This window comes from Eumetopias jubatus, unplaced genomic scaffold (assembly GCF_037043125.1).
Source record: "Eumetopias jubatus isolate StellerSeaLion01/CBP00866 unplaced genomic scaffold, mEumJub1_p1.0 scaffold_1, whole genome shotgun sequence".
Taxonomy (NCBI): Eukaryota; Metazoa; Chordata; class Mammalia; order Carnivora; family Otariidae; genus Eumetopias; species Eumetopias jubatus.
The window spans coordinates 148008511-148024230 of NW_028274807.1; the positions used below are offsets into that span (position 1 = coordinate 148008511).

Genomic DNA, 15720 nt, shown 5'->3' on the forward strand with positions numbered 1-15720 from the left:
GGGGAGGCTGGGAAATGTGCAAGAACACATGAAATATTTGGTGAGCACTCTCTAACTCTACCATACAGATGGCATTTCATTTATTTATTTTACTAATTTAATCTGTTTATTGGAGCAGATATTAACAGAACATCACGACATGCAAAATTACAGAAGAAAAAGAAGTTCTTACAATTAAGTATGCCAGAAACACAGAAAGGCAGATGGAGAGAAGGGAACACCCGGCCAAATGCCCAGTACATAGCAAACATAGCCCCTGAGTAGGGACAATGTGCAAGTCTGTGGCCGTGCCCTCCATGGGCTACCACGGGGAGACTGGCATGCTCAAATGGATGCCAGGCCTCCTGGATCTGAGTCACTCGGGAAGCATGTGGAGTCCAACAAAGAAGGCAACAAGACTTGGCCATCCCCACCCCCAGCCATACTGCACTGTGGTGGTCTGTCTGCTAGTCTGCCTGCAGCCTAGGAAGCTATATTTAGCACTTCTTCCTCCCAGTCACAGCCTCGATCCTCCTCTAAGGCTTTACTGCTGCCATAAATTGATGTCATCAAAATCCCAACTGGCCCAAAACTTCCATGGGTGCCTGGTGCCAGGCTCAGAGCTGCTATAGACACCACACTGAGCCCGGCTGGGGTTCCCACACTCCCACTGTCCCCAGAAACTCAAATTCTAAGAAATAAAGTGGTTGAGTAAGACTTCTGGAACAGCATGGCCTTCAATGCAGCATATATGTCAAGTTATTTTTTTCTACTCTATAAAGATTTTTCAGGAGTTGCATAACTGAGGAAAGGAGGGAACAGAGAAACTTCATATGCTGATGATGAATCCCATTAGCCACTAGGGCACATCACAGCAGACAGTACTGAATACACTGGATTTTTATACGAATTCATTTATTCTTCTCATTGAATCCTGTGCAGACACGATAATATTTAACCCTGTTTACTCTGTCAAAGAGACCAACACTAGAAGCAGAGAAGGCAATCAAGCCAAGAAAAATGTAGAAACCTGAAATCCATGAGAGGGTGTGTCTCTCAGTGGGCATCGCTGATGCCTGGAATTATGGAACCTGGGGATGGATCTAAGACAGCAAGAACAGGGTCCATGGCATGGGTTGCTTCCTCCCCCTTCCTCCCAAGGCTCTATCCACAGAGGTGATGTGAAAGTCAGGGCAGACTTTCCAGAAATGTCAACTTTCCTGAGGATAGACACTGTTCATGTACAGCAACGATCCAGTCTCTCCCAGACTCATTTCGACCTCCGAGGCTCAGAGGCTGGGTAACAAGCCTAAGGTAAGAAATGGTGGAAGGCTTCACATCTGCATCGGTCTGACTGAGAGGGTGCTCTGGGTTCATGTGGCACGCTGGAGTGCTCTTCATCTCCGCACCCTCCCCGGGGCCTCACGGCCCTGACTAGCAAATCCAGATGACAGACTAAGCAAACACTTAGCAGCCTCTCCTCCTTCCTAAGACTACTTCAAAATGACAGGAAAGAAATAAAAGTGCAATTAATTTATAAAAGTAAAGAGAAAAGGAGGAGAACAATCAGCCACCTACAGATTTCGGCGAAGTTCTAAAAAAGAAGGAGAGGGAGCACAGACAATATGTTCCATCATAATTACTTAAGGCTGCTTATTGATTTTCAACAATAGAGTCAACTTCTGAATAAAACTGGAGAGGCTCAAATATGTTTGCAGAACAGCCTGTGAATGGACTCAAGCTTGAATACATAAGAGTAAAGGTACCCCAAGGACAGATGTGAGATAGAGAAAGTGGAAGGAGGGGTAGAGGGAAGGCAGGGGCGCCAATATGCACATTTGCATGGTCAGAATCAGGAAGGGATAGCAAAAGTTGATGGAATGAGACTCAAAGTTTGAAATATGACCACCAACAGAAAACCAAGCCAAAGTATTAACTCAAGCAATATCAAGAAACAAATATGAGAAACATCAAGAAACAAAAGGTAATGGTAGCGTGAGTGAAACCCCAATCTTTCAGAGCAGAGAATTGAAAGAATGTCTAAAATTAATTCGTTAATTATGAAATAGCACCATAAGTGTGCTCTTTAGGTTTATGGAGGTAATGCCAGGAAGACCAAGGACTAAGAACTGATAATGAAACAATTCAACAGGGAGCAGAGGATATGTGCTTTTCATTATAAGTTCTTCTTTACCATTTTGATTTCTAAATTTGCATGAAATCAGCTGATAAAAAAGAAAAAGAATAAAACTAATCAGGTATAATGTGTATTTTCTACACATTTACCTGACTAGATTAGGTCCCTGGAGGTAGGAGCAGAAATCAACGTGTCTTTTGTTCTCCAACATCTTCCATCCATAGCTCTAATGCTGTTGTGTGTCTTGGAGAAATGCAATCGGCACTCACTCTACTGAACTTGTAAATAAGGACCCCTCTACTGTCTGGTACTCCACTGCAGGTCTATCATCCTCAGGCCCATCCAGTCCTTGGTCTTCCCCCAAACAGTCCCATCTACATATAGGTTTTAATGGGATTAAATGTTCAACACCCCACATCTCCAGTGTTGGAAAAGCACATGATCTTACTGGTATGGCGTCCACAGAATCACTTTATATAGTAAGACCTGTGAGTGTGCATATACACGGAAGCTGATGTATACATCCCGGCTGTGATGGGGTGGGGGCGAGGGGAGTGGGGAACAGAACTCTTCTTGCCACTCACTGGGAGTCCCAGAAAAAATGGTAGCTACAACACTTCCCACGGTGCCCTTCTCCACTCACCTGCCATGACAATCATGCTGTCCCTTCTACATTTGTTAAAATATCCCATTCAATCTAAATACATGGTTTTTGAAAAGAAAAAGAACACTTAAGTTATGGATTTAAAAGAAAATTTTAATAGAATTTGAAGGGAGACAAATGGAACAAATTGTGAAAAAAGACCTTCTTAGGGGAAACTGTAACACAACTAACCTCCAGGGGTGCCTGGGTAGCTCAGTCATTTGAATGCCCGACTCTTGATTTCAGCTCAGGTCATCCTCTCAGGGTCATGATATCAAGCCCTGTGTTGGGCTCCGCACCGAGTACAGAGTCTGCTTGAGCTTCTCTCTCTCCCTCTCCCTGTGCCCACCCACCCCTGCCTCACGTGTACTCTCTCTCTAACACAAAAACAAAAACAAAAACAAAACAAAACAAAAACTAAGCTCCATCTCTAAACTCTGCCTGACTACAAGAACAACAAATCAAAACTATTCCCACAGATACCCAGTACCACTCTTGCCTTCTGATTTAAGTCAGAAGTCACGACAAAATTAAGGGACTTTCAATTCAAAATGGCTAAATTAATGAGTGGACACTGTTTCCATTCTGAAATGAAGACATTCACTGTAAAAAGACTTTTTAAAAAAGACCACCGCATAAATTTACTGGATATTAAAGGATAGTAAGGAATTATTTAATTTTGTAGCTGTTAAAATGCATTATGCTATGTAAGAAAATGCCTTTTCTGAGATGCATGATGAAGTTATTTTGAGGCAAAACAACATGATGTCTACAATTGGCTTTGGATGCTGGTAGTTGCTATAACTGGTGTGGGTACACAGTGGTTTTTTTATACTTTCTACTTGTGTGTACCTCCCTAAGACCTAGCAATTGTACTTCTAAGTATTTGCTCAAGAGGAATGAACGCTTGGACAAGAATGTTTATAGCAACTTTGTTCGTAACAGCTAAAAACTGGCCATGGTACAATTAACAACAGGAGAATGGGTCCACAAGCTGTGAGAGCACGGAACATACCATGAAGCACAACCCAGTGATATAAAGGAACTAACTGTTGACACATGCAACAACATGGATAAATTTCAAAGGCATCATGCTGAGCAAAAAAAAAACCAGATCCTAAGGAATACCACCCATGTGATAGAAACCAAAACTGTCACTACCACTGAGGCATGGGGACTGATTGGAGGCAGGGAGATTTTGGAGCTGATGGAAGTGTTCTGTATCTTCATGGGAGTGTTGGTTACATTTATGTATATTTTTTATACATTATGTATATTTGTATATATAATGTATATATACATTATGTATATTCTTCATAATTATATATATTTGTTAAACTTCAACTATACATGTCAGCTAGGTGCATATGTGAACTTCATCTTTAAAAACAAAATGTAAGGGGCGCCTGGGTGGCTCAGTCGGTTAAGCGGCTGCCTTCGGCTCAGGTCATGATCCCAGGGCCCTCGGACTGAGCCCTGCATCGGGCTCCCTGCTCAGCGGGGAGCCTGCTTCTCCCTCTGCCTCTGCCTGCCTGTCGCTCCCCGTTTATGCTCTCTCTCTCACTATCTCTGTCTCTGTGTCAAATAAAAATAAATAAAAAAATCTTAAAAAAAAACAAAACAAATATAATTATATATTTTTTAAGTCTGTCCAGAGTACACTAAATCATATGGGACCTCCCAGGTGTGTCTGTGGGATCCCAAAGGCCCTGAAAAGCCTGGGGCTCCTCCTGCTGAAGGCCAGTGAGCCAGCCGGTCTGCAAAGTCAGGCCAGTGTCTGTGACTCCCCATCCTTTGACCCCTTGGGAGAGGGCACTGTTGGGGCACGGCAGGCTGAGGTACCTGTGGGATGTCTAAGAGAGCCATCCAGAAGGCTTGTGCTCCCACTCCTCAAGGGCAAACTCTGCAGGCCTGAACTCAGGAGAGAGATCCTGGCTGAAGGTGCAGACTGTCCGTTCTACCTGCCCATTGCTCCAGTTCATGAGGATGCCATCCTAGCTCTCCATCTTGGAAGGCTCCCCCAAATCACGGTGCTTCCACTACCTGCCAACATTTTCCTCCTATCTATGTCAGTTACTCCCATCTACCCTCATGTATTTTTAACAACTCATAAAGCACTTTTAAATACATCACTTATTTCAGTATTTACGACAACATAATGGACTAGATAGGGCAGGTGCCCCTAGTCCCATTTTACAGAGGAGCAAGTTATATTGAAGTAAGATTAAGTGTGTTTCCAAAGGGGGGCTCATGCTAAGACCCACACTCACATTTCCAAACTCTAAAACAAGGCTCTCTTCACCACCTCTGGCTATCTCTTGGGTAAACAAAATCCTAACCACAAAAAAAGAAAGGGAAGGAAAGGGAAAGCAAGGGAAGGGGGAAGGAGGGGCTGGGGGAATGGGTGGAGAGGAAGGAGAGAACAAAGGAAGGAAGGAAGGAGAGAAGGGGAGAGGGAAGAAGGAAGGGAGGGAAGCAGTTTGAAAAGGTTTAATCGAGGCTATATAACTGAGAGAATTTGGGAAACAAAATTCTGGCTCTACCCCCGATGAACTGTGCTATTCTGAGCAAGCCTTGCAACCTCTCTGTGCTCAGGTTCTTCCATGTAACATGGAGATCCACCTTATAGGGACTCCTGCAAGGAGTCAATAAGATGAATTTGCAAAGTACCCAGGGCAGTGCCAGTTCACAGTGACTGCTTTACACCTTTTAGTTCTCTTTTTGTGAATTCATTTCAATGACCTAATTGTACTGAGTTCTTCAGCCCCACTACCTCTCCTTATGTTCTGAGGACATTTAATTCACACTTCCACCACCTATGTATTTACTACACTTTATGTCCACACTGATGATCATCAGAAACAACGTATAAACTCTATACCCAAGAGCTACCCCCATGAAAGCTCATCTGAGAAACTAGGTAAATTAAAAAAAAGCTGGTCAGGAGAAAAGATATGTAATTCTATTTAAAACTTTAAAATTAAAAATCCTCCATTCTGAGTCTTATGTTCATTAAAGCAAATATTAAAAAATTCAAAAATGCCTGCTATAACACAGCTTCCTAGACTCTCCCATGCACCCTAAATCCAAGCAATACGGAAAAGGTGAGGCAAATGTTTGATGATTTCATTGGTTTTGAGGTGGTGTTGTCTCAATCTCTTCTTATCCAATAGTAAGGTCCTATGCCAAAATCATTCTGAGTTTGGTAGGCACCCAGGGAGGCATGCTGACTGGGCCATGAGTGATGGCTATCTTCAGAGGAAAACCATCCATTCCCAGGACCAGAAGAGGTGCTGGGTCACTCCTCGTTAGACACTGGTGGCTTCAAGTATCATTCTTTCCCCAACACGTGCAGGTTCCCATGATCATGCATTTGTGTGGAACTGCAGCAGAGCTGCTGACTACTGGCTACTAAGGCCACATGACCTCAACAGAAAGAAGGCGCCACTTCAACTGCAACGGCAACTTCACTGCATTTTAACACTTCTCCCCAAACCAAGCATAAAGCAAGTCTTCTACAGAGACTTGCATGTGACTTCAGTGGAGCTAAGACAAGTGTCCACAATCAGAAAACACTAGGTAAGTTTGTGGCTTACCCATATTTGAGTTTCCAGGAGATGAAGCATGATACACAGATGGTCTTAAGGATTCCTAGAAAATATTAAGACTGATTCTTCAAGCCACACATAAAGTTGGCCATATAGGTTGACAGACTATCTACATTTATCCATCTGTTCCACAGATACTTAGGGCACGTCCACTATGGGCCAGGCCCAGTGCCCAGAGCTTGGGACACAAGACTGAGAGAGACATGGTTCTTGTTGATGGTCCTGGTGAGGAGAGAAGCTGAATCATGGAGGAGAAACACACACTACTGTGCTGAAATTGGTCTCAATGTAAATTAGTGGCCACAAATTCCAAACAGTCTTAGTGTTGACTGGCATTGTACTATACGCCCCAGCTCTGCCTACTCTCCTGGCCTTTGGTGACCATTTCCTTTACAAAATTTTCGTCTCTGCCTTGGATTTCCCACCTGAACTCTAGATGAAAATATACAAATGACAACTTGACATCTCTACTTGGATGTCTAAAAATGATCTCAAGTTGAAGATATTTAAGACAGAGCTCAGTTCCAGCTGCCTGCCAACTCTCTGCTTTTCAGTCTTTCCACTCAGTGAAAGGCAACTTCATTTTCCCAGTCGCCCAAGCCACAAACTCACAGTCCTCCTTGACTCTCCCTCTTACATTTCCTATCCCAATAAGGAAATGCAAATCCCACAGGCTCTACCTTTGACATGTTTCCAGGATCTGACCACCACTCACCACCCCTTGCCCCTCCCCAGCTCTGAGAAAGCACGACCTTTCACCTGCACTGCGGCTTCCTGTCAGTTTCTAAGCTGCTTGGCCTGCCTTTCTATGATGTCTGCCCCACAAAGCAGCCACAGTGACCCTATAAAGCAGATATCAGGTCATGTCACTCCTGTGCTGAAAACTCTGTGATTCCTCAGGCTAGAGTAAGATGCAGGGCTTTCCCACAGATTCACTACTTACTACAAGGTTTGGGCTCAGGCTGTTGCTGAGACTTTGTTCCATACAATGGTTTCCTGGCTCATTCCTTCCTAGTTCCTCAGAAAACAGACAAGGCATGTCCTTGAGTCAGAAACGTGACATCTGTGGTTCCCTCTGCTGTGCCTGATGTCGCCCCAGAGAGCAGCACAGCTTCCTCCCTCGCTTCTTTCAGATATCTGCCCAAACGTCCCCAGAGAGGTCTTCCCTGAGCAGCCCATGGACAAACAGCGCCTGCCACCCCCACCAGGCTCTGCCCCCTTCCCTGCTTTATTTTTCTTCATGGCTCTCACCACTATCGAATATATACAAATACATTTTTATTTGTTCATTTCCCCTCCCTCTCCTCCCTCTAGAGCAGCGCTATCCAGTAGAGACATAATGTGAGACATATACATAATTTTGAATTTTCTAGTAGCCATACTAAAGGAAATAAAAAGAAACAGGGAAAATTACTTATGTTTTTTATTTCACCTCATATAGATAAAACAGGAGCATTTCAAAGTGAAATCAATATAAAAATATTAAGAAGATACTATACCTTTTTTGGTACTAAATTTGAAATCTGGTGTGTATGTTTCACTTACAGTGCATCCCAATTCAGGCTCACCACATTTCAAGGGCTCGGTCGCCACCCATGAGTGGTGGCTATGGTATTTGTCAGCTCAGCTCTGGAATACAAACTCCATAGAGCAAAGAATGGTTTTGCTCACCATTTGCCCAACAGATTGAACAGTGCCTGGCACATGGTCTACAAATCAATTAATTATTTAATTATCAGGGCTTTTTTGTCTTCCTCTAACAAGCACATATTGAATACAAACAACACGAGAGACAAACAAAATGTGGTAAAAACAAAGATGATTATACCACAGTGCTTATAATCTAGTAAGGGAGGAAATACTGTAAAGAAACAGAAAGTCTGAGGTATCCCAAGGGAAAGGGAAAACAGTCCACACCAATTTTAAGCTGAGTGGGAGAGGACCCAGTTGGGGCTCAGATGAGGCACAACCCTGGCTATTTGGAGGAGTGGAGGTGGAAGGTCATAAGATTATTGCAATTCCCAGGATGACAGTGATAAAAGCTAGACCCGGGGAAGGTCAGGACAGAAGGTGAGGAAGCAGAATCAACAGTGCCTGGCCCAGCCCTGTGTGGGGACCAAGTCAGGGGAAGAATTACAAAGACTGGAGTTTTGAGCTCCGTGGCTAAGGAAGGAGATGGTACCATGATAAACCCATGTAATCCTGAGGGATAACAGACGGATGAATGAGGACAGCTAATGATGACTTACCGTCTAGTTCCAACATACTAGACCCAACACATGACCTCATTTTGGTCACTCTGACTTCTTCCGCATTTAGATATCTCTACCCAACTGAACAGCAATAGGGGTACTTCCCAGAACATTCCACAAGGAAATACCAATGGGAGAGTCAGAAGGGCTCCTCTCTGGGCCTCAGTTTCCTCCTCTATAAAATGAGGAGGGTGGTGCTGGGCCAGGCAATCGCAGCCTGGTACAGTGGGCCCTTTCCCCATCCCAGGTCTTCTGAGCTCTTTTCCTGTACCACAGGAGTTGAACTCTCTAGCAGAAGATTGTACAGGTGTGAGTCTAATTCTCTCAAGAGCAGTTCACCTAACACTTTCGTTATTCTTCAGTAATATCTGCCAACAGGAAACTTTAAAAAGGCAGGGGCAAGCTCAAAACAGCCACTGCCATCACAAACTTCCTACAGCTAAAAACGTAGAGGGTAGCAACCCAAAGAAAACCTTGACAGGGAGTATGAACAGTCACGTTTCTGAACTGACATTACGGTGCCCAGTGCTGACACTGGTGAACCTTTCTACAAAGGACAGGGCATTCTTCCTGTAAACAGAAGTGTGTGTACATGGCATAAAAACTCCAAACTTAGGGCTAGCAGCAAGGAACACTCTCAGGAAAGCTGTCTCACAGTACCCAGGAGGGCAATAGAAGCATCTCACCTTAGCCGTTCTTCCTCTTTTTTTCGAAGATTGAAGTCTCGCTGAACCACCTGGAGAACATGCTCCGTTTCATCATCGGTCAGACCAGACAGGTCCAGCTTCCTCCCCATGATTTAATACCAAGCACAGACGATGACACAAGACCTGAGAAATCAAGGAGAGACCACAAAATGAGGGCAAGAGGAAAGGTCTAAGGGACAAAAATCAACCCATTTTGTCACTAACACAGAATGAATACAGCTTGATCTAAGATAGTATCTTGCGCTGCTCTCATATTCATCAAACATTTACAGACAATTTTGGCAAGGCTACAGAGAAAGAGAGAAGGTACCTGAGTATCTGCCAGTTTCATTCATCCCACCCAACCCTTAAGTTAGAAAAAAATACATAAATTACTTTTTTCAACACAATGAAGCATACAAGAAGGCTAGTGTGGATTTCCACAAAATGCCAAAAGACAGGATCCAAAAATTCTAAATTTTTGTGACTTGAAGCTTTAAATTCTAAGTATTATATGTAATGGCAAAATAAAACAAATTATAATACTTTTTAAAATATCTATATACACTATATTCCTTTAACTCTTCATCACATGGCTATAAAATATAAACTAGAAATCAATAAGCTCTCTTCTGCAAAAGGAAGAAATATAGTAAAATAATCTTATTTAGCCATTTTCTCAGCAGAAGAAAAGATGGTATTTCAAAGGAGCATCTTCCAGCAGTGCTTACCTAGAAATCATGGGAAACAATATTTTTAAAAGTCATTTTTAATGAATGGCTATACCCAGGTATGAAATCAATTACATAATTCCCCAAAATTGCCTAGAACTGAAGACCATCATAAACGTGAATGCAACCATCCTCAATAAAGTATTAGTGGAACCAATCCAGCAAGATTTCAAAAAGATGGGCGCCTGGGTGGCTCAGTTGGTTGGGCGACTGCCTTCGGCTCGGGTCATGATCCTGGAGTTCCAGGATTGAGTCCCGCATCGGGCTCCCTGCTCAGCAGGGAGTCTGCTTCTCCCTCTGACCCTCTTCCCTCTCGTGCTCTCTCTCTATCTCATTCTCTCAAATAAATAAATAAAATCTAAAAAAAAAAAAAAGATTTCAAAAAGATTATTATGTGGGTTTTATCTAAGCAATTCCAGGTTAGTTCAACATTCAAAAATCAACCAGTGTAATTCACCACATTAACAGAATAAAATGGAAAAATCATATGATCATTTCAATGCCCATTCATGACAGAAGCCCTCTGCAAACTAAGACTAAAAGGAAACTTCCTCCATTATATGAACAGCATTTTCAGAAAAAAGAAAGAAAATCTAAACTAAAATTAACATCATACCCGATGAAAGAGGGCACTTGTGATGAGCACTGGGTGTTGTATGTAAGTGATGAATCACTGAATTCTACTCTAAGAAACCAATATTGCCCTGTATGTTAACTAACAACATTTAACTTAAAAAAATAAATAAACTAGAGGCGCAGCAATAAAAAAAAAAAGACTGAATGCTCTCCCTCAAGATCAGGAACAAGGCTTGAACATCTACTCTCCCTACCTCTACTCATTATGGAATGTCTTTATTATAAAGCTACATTAATCAAGACAGAGAGGTACTGCCACATAGATAGGTGTATTAGTTTGCCAAGGCTGCTATAACAGCATACCATAGACCAGGTGGCTTGAACACCAGAATTAATTTTCTCACAGGTCTGGAGGCTAGAAGTCTGAGATAAAGGTATTGGCAGAGTTGGGTTCTTCTGAGGCCTCGCTCCTTGCCTTGGAGATGGCTGTCTTCTCCCTCTTCTTCACATGGTCTTCCCTCTGTACATGTCAATGTCTAAATTTCTTCTTATAGGGGCACCAGTCATACTGGATTATGGTCCACCCTAATAACCTCATTTTAACCTAACTGCCTCTTTAAATATCCAATCTCCAAATACAGTCACAATTTGAGGTACAGGAGTTAAGACCTCAATATATGAATTTTGGGGTGACACAACTCAGCCCACAACCTTTCACATTTTGGTTCCTCAAATTCATGTCCTTCTCAGGTATAACATATATTCAGCCCATCCTAGCAGCCACAAAAGTCTTAGCCCATTCCAGCATCAACTCTGAATACAAAATCTCCTCTAAATATCATCTAACTTAGGTGCAGGCAAGACTTGAGCAATGATTCATCCTGAGGTAAAATTCTTTTCCAGCTGTGAACCCGTGAAACCCGGCATGTTATCTGCTTCCAAAGTGCAACACATAGGAGAGGCATTGGATTGACATTTCCCACTCTAGATGGGAGAAACTAGAAAGAAGAAAGGAGTCATGGGTCTCAAGCAAGTCTGAGTGCAAAGCAAAATTCCATTAGATTTTAAGGCTGAAGAATAATTCTATTCTTCTGTGCCCACCAGAGTGGCCCTACCTTCTGAGCCCACCAGGAAGGCTATCCCATCCCCTGGGCCCTGGGTGTAGCCACAGCAGCTTGGCCCTCTGTAACTGAGGAAGTGGCCCTGCCCTCTGTAACTGAGGAGGAGAGAGTCCCACCCTGAAGGCCATGGTGGCCGTGGCAGCCCTGGGGACCTCCGAATTGCTTTCAGGATCATTCTTCCCCCTTCTTGAAGGATAACAAGCCAGATGGCTCTATTGGCCTGTCCTGTAGAATCTGCCTTCATTTCATCCTCTCTCTGTTTAGTCTAAATTGTCAGTACTTCCACTGCTAATAAATTCTCAAAAACTTCATTGGCTTCCCTTGCAATGCACAGAAAGCCAAGCAATGAAACAGCTTGGCTACAGCTCTTTCCCGGGTAACCAAAGCTCTATTCCTGGTTTCTGCTGAAATGGCTGACTGGGTCCCTGGGTCGCACTCATAATCTATGTAGCAAGTGGCTGTCCGGCCACACCCTTTATGTTCCCTCCAGACACACTTTCTCATTTTTTTTACAACATGGATAGACTGAGAACTTTCCAGATCTTTACGTTCTAGTTCCTTTTGCTGAACAATCCTTCTTTAATTTCACTCTCTGCGCTTGCATTTTACTATAAGCAGCAAGGACAGACCAGGCCATGCTTCAATACTTGGCTTGGACGTCTCCTCAGCTAAATACCCAAGTTCATCACTTACAAGTTCTACCTTCCACAAAACACTAGAACACATTTCAGCCAAGTTCTCTGCCACTTATAGCAAAGATCCAATTCCTCCACTTCCAATAACATGTTCTTCATTTCTGCCTGAGACCTCACTTTTAACGTTCATATTTCTGCCCCCGTTCTGTTCACGATACCCGTAATCTCTCAGACCATGGAAGCTCTCTCTCCAGCCTCCTCTCTTCTTCCCAAGCCCTCAGCATAATCACCTTTACCATCCACATTGCCACAGGCAACCTCGGCTTTTTCTAGCAAATGCGCCTCAGGATCCTTCTGCCTCCGCCCATTAGCAGCTTCCAAAGCTGCCTGCACATGTTTACATAGAAATGGCAAATTCACATATGAAAAGATGCTTAACTTCATTGGTAATTACAGAATTGTAAATCAAAACCAAATTTCACACCCATCAAAATAAAAAGTCTTTATCAAGTGTTGACAGGAGGTGGGCCACCGGGAGGTTTCCTACAGTGCGTACAAAATGGTGCAATTGCTTTGTGACACAATTAAGTATCAGTTTCAAAGTTGACGATGCACATACCCTAGGAACTGGCATTTCTGCCACACCAGGGTATATTCCTCTGATATAATCTTGCAAATATACACCAAGAGATAGGAATTTGGTTGGATCACATGAAATTCCTAGTCTGTATCATTCCGATTTATAAAAAATGCCTATTTCATGTAGTTCAACCCAACAGAAGATATTACTAGCATTACATTCAAAAAAGCAGAAAGTAAAACAAATCAAATAAAACCTGGAAACTACCCTGAACATCCATAAATGGGAGGAAGATAAACAGTGTACATGTGTGTCACATAAGAGTTCTCTACTGCAGTGAAAAAGAACACCCTGTAGGTATACCCATCCACATGGATGAATCTTAAAAATATAATGTTGAGATAAAAAAGCATGCCATATGTACACATATGTGCAACATGCACACACTATAATCCTTTTTATAAAAAGTTCAAAAATGTAGAAAGCCAAAGCACGTATTTTTTTAGGAATAAATTTGGTGAAACTATAAAGAGCAAGATAGGACCTCTGAGGGGGAGACAGGATTTGCTTGTGGATAATCACAGAGGCTTCACAGTTCTCACTGGAAAGACAGAAATACTGTCTGTATAAGAAGGTACTACTTCTTATTACTACTATTATTATTAAATAATTGTTATCATAAGATTAATATTATGTTATTATTACTTATTGTTATTACTATTATTATTATGAAAAGGTTCAAGTTTTACACACTTTTGTCTGTAAGGTATCTCTCATAAGCATATAAAGTAAGTCTAACATTAAACAAAACTAATCTAATTTCATCATAATTACAGCAAGTATTTGAAACACTGTTCAAGGAATATGCTGAGAATTATAATAAAGATGATGAAAATGATTTTGATAAATGTCATGAAGATGAAAAGTACAGCATACAAAATACAGTCAATAATGTTTTAATAACATTATGTGGTGACATGGTGATGACACTCATCATGGTAAGCACTGGGTAATGTACAGAACTCTCAAATCACTACATTGTATACCTGAAATTAATATAACATTGTAGGTTAACTACACTTCAAGAATAAAAATTTTTCAGTTGTTAAAATAAGGATTTTGATAGATCTACCATTATTGGTTGAACACCTATGTTCCAGATGCTTCAGCATTTTCATGTATGTATGTGTATGTATATATATATATATATATATATATACATATATATATATACACATTGTGTGTGTGTGTGTGTGTATTACACTTGATATTCTTAACTCCCACAAAATTCTACAAGCAACCACAACCACTGCCACAATGCGTAGATGAGAAAGTGTGGACTCATAGTTACATGCTCTGACTGTAAGAGAGAGAAATAACAAATGACAGCTGAGGTCTGACTGTGTCTCTATCTGGCTCAGGGTCCATACCTTTACTCCGTACATAGGCCTTCCTGTGAGATGCAGAGGGAAACTCTGGACCTCAGCTTTTCACACTTGGGATCCAGAGTTCCCTACCCTCTCCTTTTAGCATGTGACAGGTAAGAACAGGAACTCTCATTACTTGGTTGCTATTCAGACAAAGGTGACCTGCCTTTTTAGTTTCCAATAAGTGGCAATAAACACAGAGAACAGACAACTCTCCATCATTAAAAGTCTTCTGTTAAATTATTTAAAACCTCATGCCTGATTGACTATTGACTGTCGTGAGAGGTCAGATTGCTGTCAGACATGGCCCATGGACATGGGCATGAACACGGCCCTAGTAAACTGGAACTTTGAGATTATAAACAATGGAAGATAGAAAGGACACCATTAGGAGTTGTCCAGGAGAGGCTGGCTGCACGAGGGCTAAGGGATCCATGGGGCCGCAGTGAAGCTTGGAGATACACGGGTGGTTTTGCAAACAATGTTTCCTTTGTTGGTGCATTACTAAAAGGATTCAAATGGGGATTTGCAGCATTTGTGGTAGCTGTAGGGGCGGAATATTACCTGGAGTCCAAGAATAAAGATAAGAAGCATCACTGAAGATAATACCTGGAAGTATCTTAAAGACTTCTTAACTCTCTTATAAAAATAAGATTTCTTCAATGTGGCCTACTCATCTGTGTGTTTTTCCCTTAAAGAATACTAGTAAGATTTAATAAAGTAAGAATACATAAAAAAATAAAAAATAAATAAAACCTCATACCTGTATGATGCAAACCAAATTCAAGATTTAAACAACAAATCACAACAGGAAGCCCAACTATTTTTTTCAATATTTTTTTCACATCACTTATGCTATTTGTCAAAAGTAAACCTGTGGTCCACTTTGCCCATGTGATGTTGGGAGTGGGGGTGAGGAGAAAGTCTAGTGCATCTGCTGGTCTGCAAAAGTAAATTAGAAGGCTCCACTCTTAGGCTGCAAGGCAAAGGGGAAGCTCTATAAGCTGCCATCTTTGAGTCCCTCAATGAGCAGGAAGAAACAAATCAGAGGGCACAGGGAAAATGCAGACTGATTTCTCCCTTCAAAACACCCCATTAAAGGTGATAATGGCACTTTGGAGTTTCCCCCAAGGTGACATATCTGTCCCCTTCACTTCACCTCACTGGCTTTTGGTTTCTGAGAATTCTAAATGAGCTTCTAAGATGCGCAGTTAGTGAAAGACATAAGTGGTGGCTTTGATCATCTCAAATCTAAAAAGAATGATCAGGGCTCAAAAGGGATAAATGGTTTCTATAAATATATAAATAAAGTAGCTCTAAATGGACAAGGCAGAGAACAATGAGA

The 15720-nt window shown here is 41.9% G+C and overlaps 1 protein-coding gene and 1 pseudogene across 2 annotated transcripts in view; one reads left to right on the plus strand and one right to left on the minus strand.

Annotated features, from left to right (window-relative positions):
- MYRIP (myosin VIIA and Rab interacting protein) overlaps window positions 1–9415 on the minus strand; it is a 343082-nt gene extending 333667 nt beyond the window's left edge. For both annotated transcript variants that reach the window (XM_028107182.1, XM_028107181.1), the window contains exon 1: window positions 9306–9415. In XM_028107182.1, coding sequence (XP_027962983.1) covers window positions 9306–9415 — 110 coding nt within the window. The remainder of the gene's footprint in view (window positions 1–9305) is intronic.
- A 5232-nt stretch (window positions 9416–14647) lies between these two features.
- Window positions 14648–14995, plus strand: LOC114212334 (NADH dehydrogenase [ubiquinone] 1 beta subcomplex subunit 3 pseudogene; annotated as a pseudogene).
- Window positions 14996–15720: the final 725 nt, after the last annotated feature.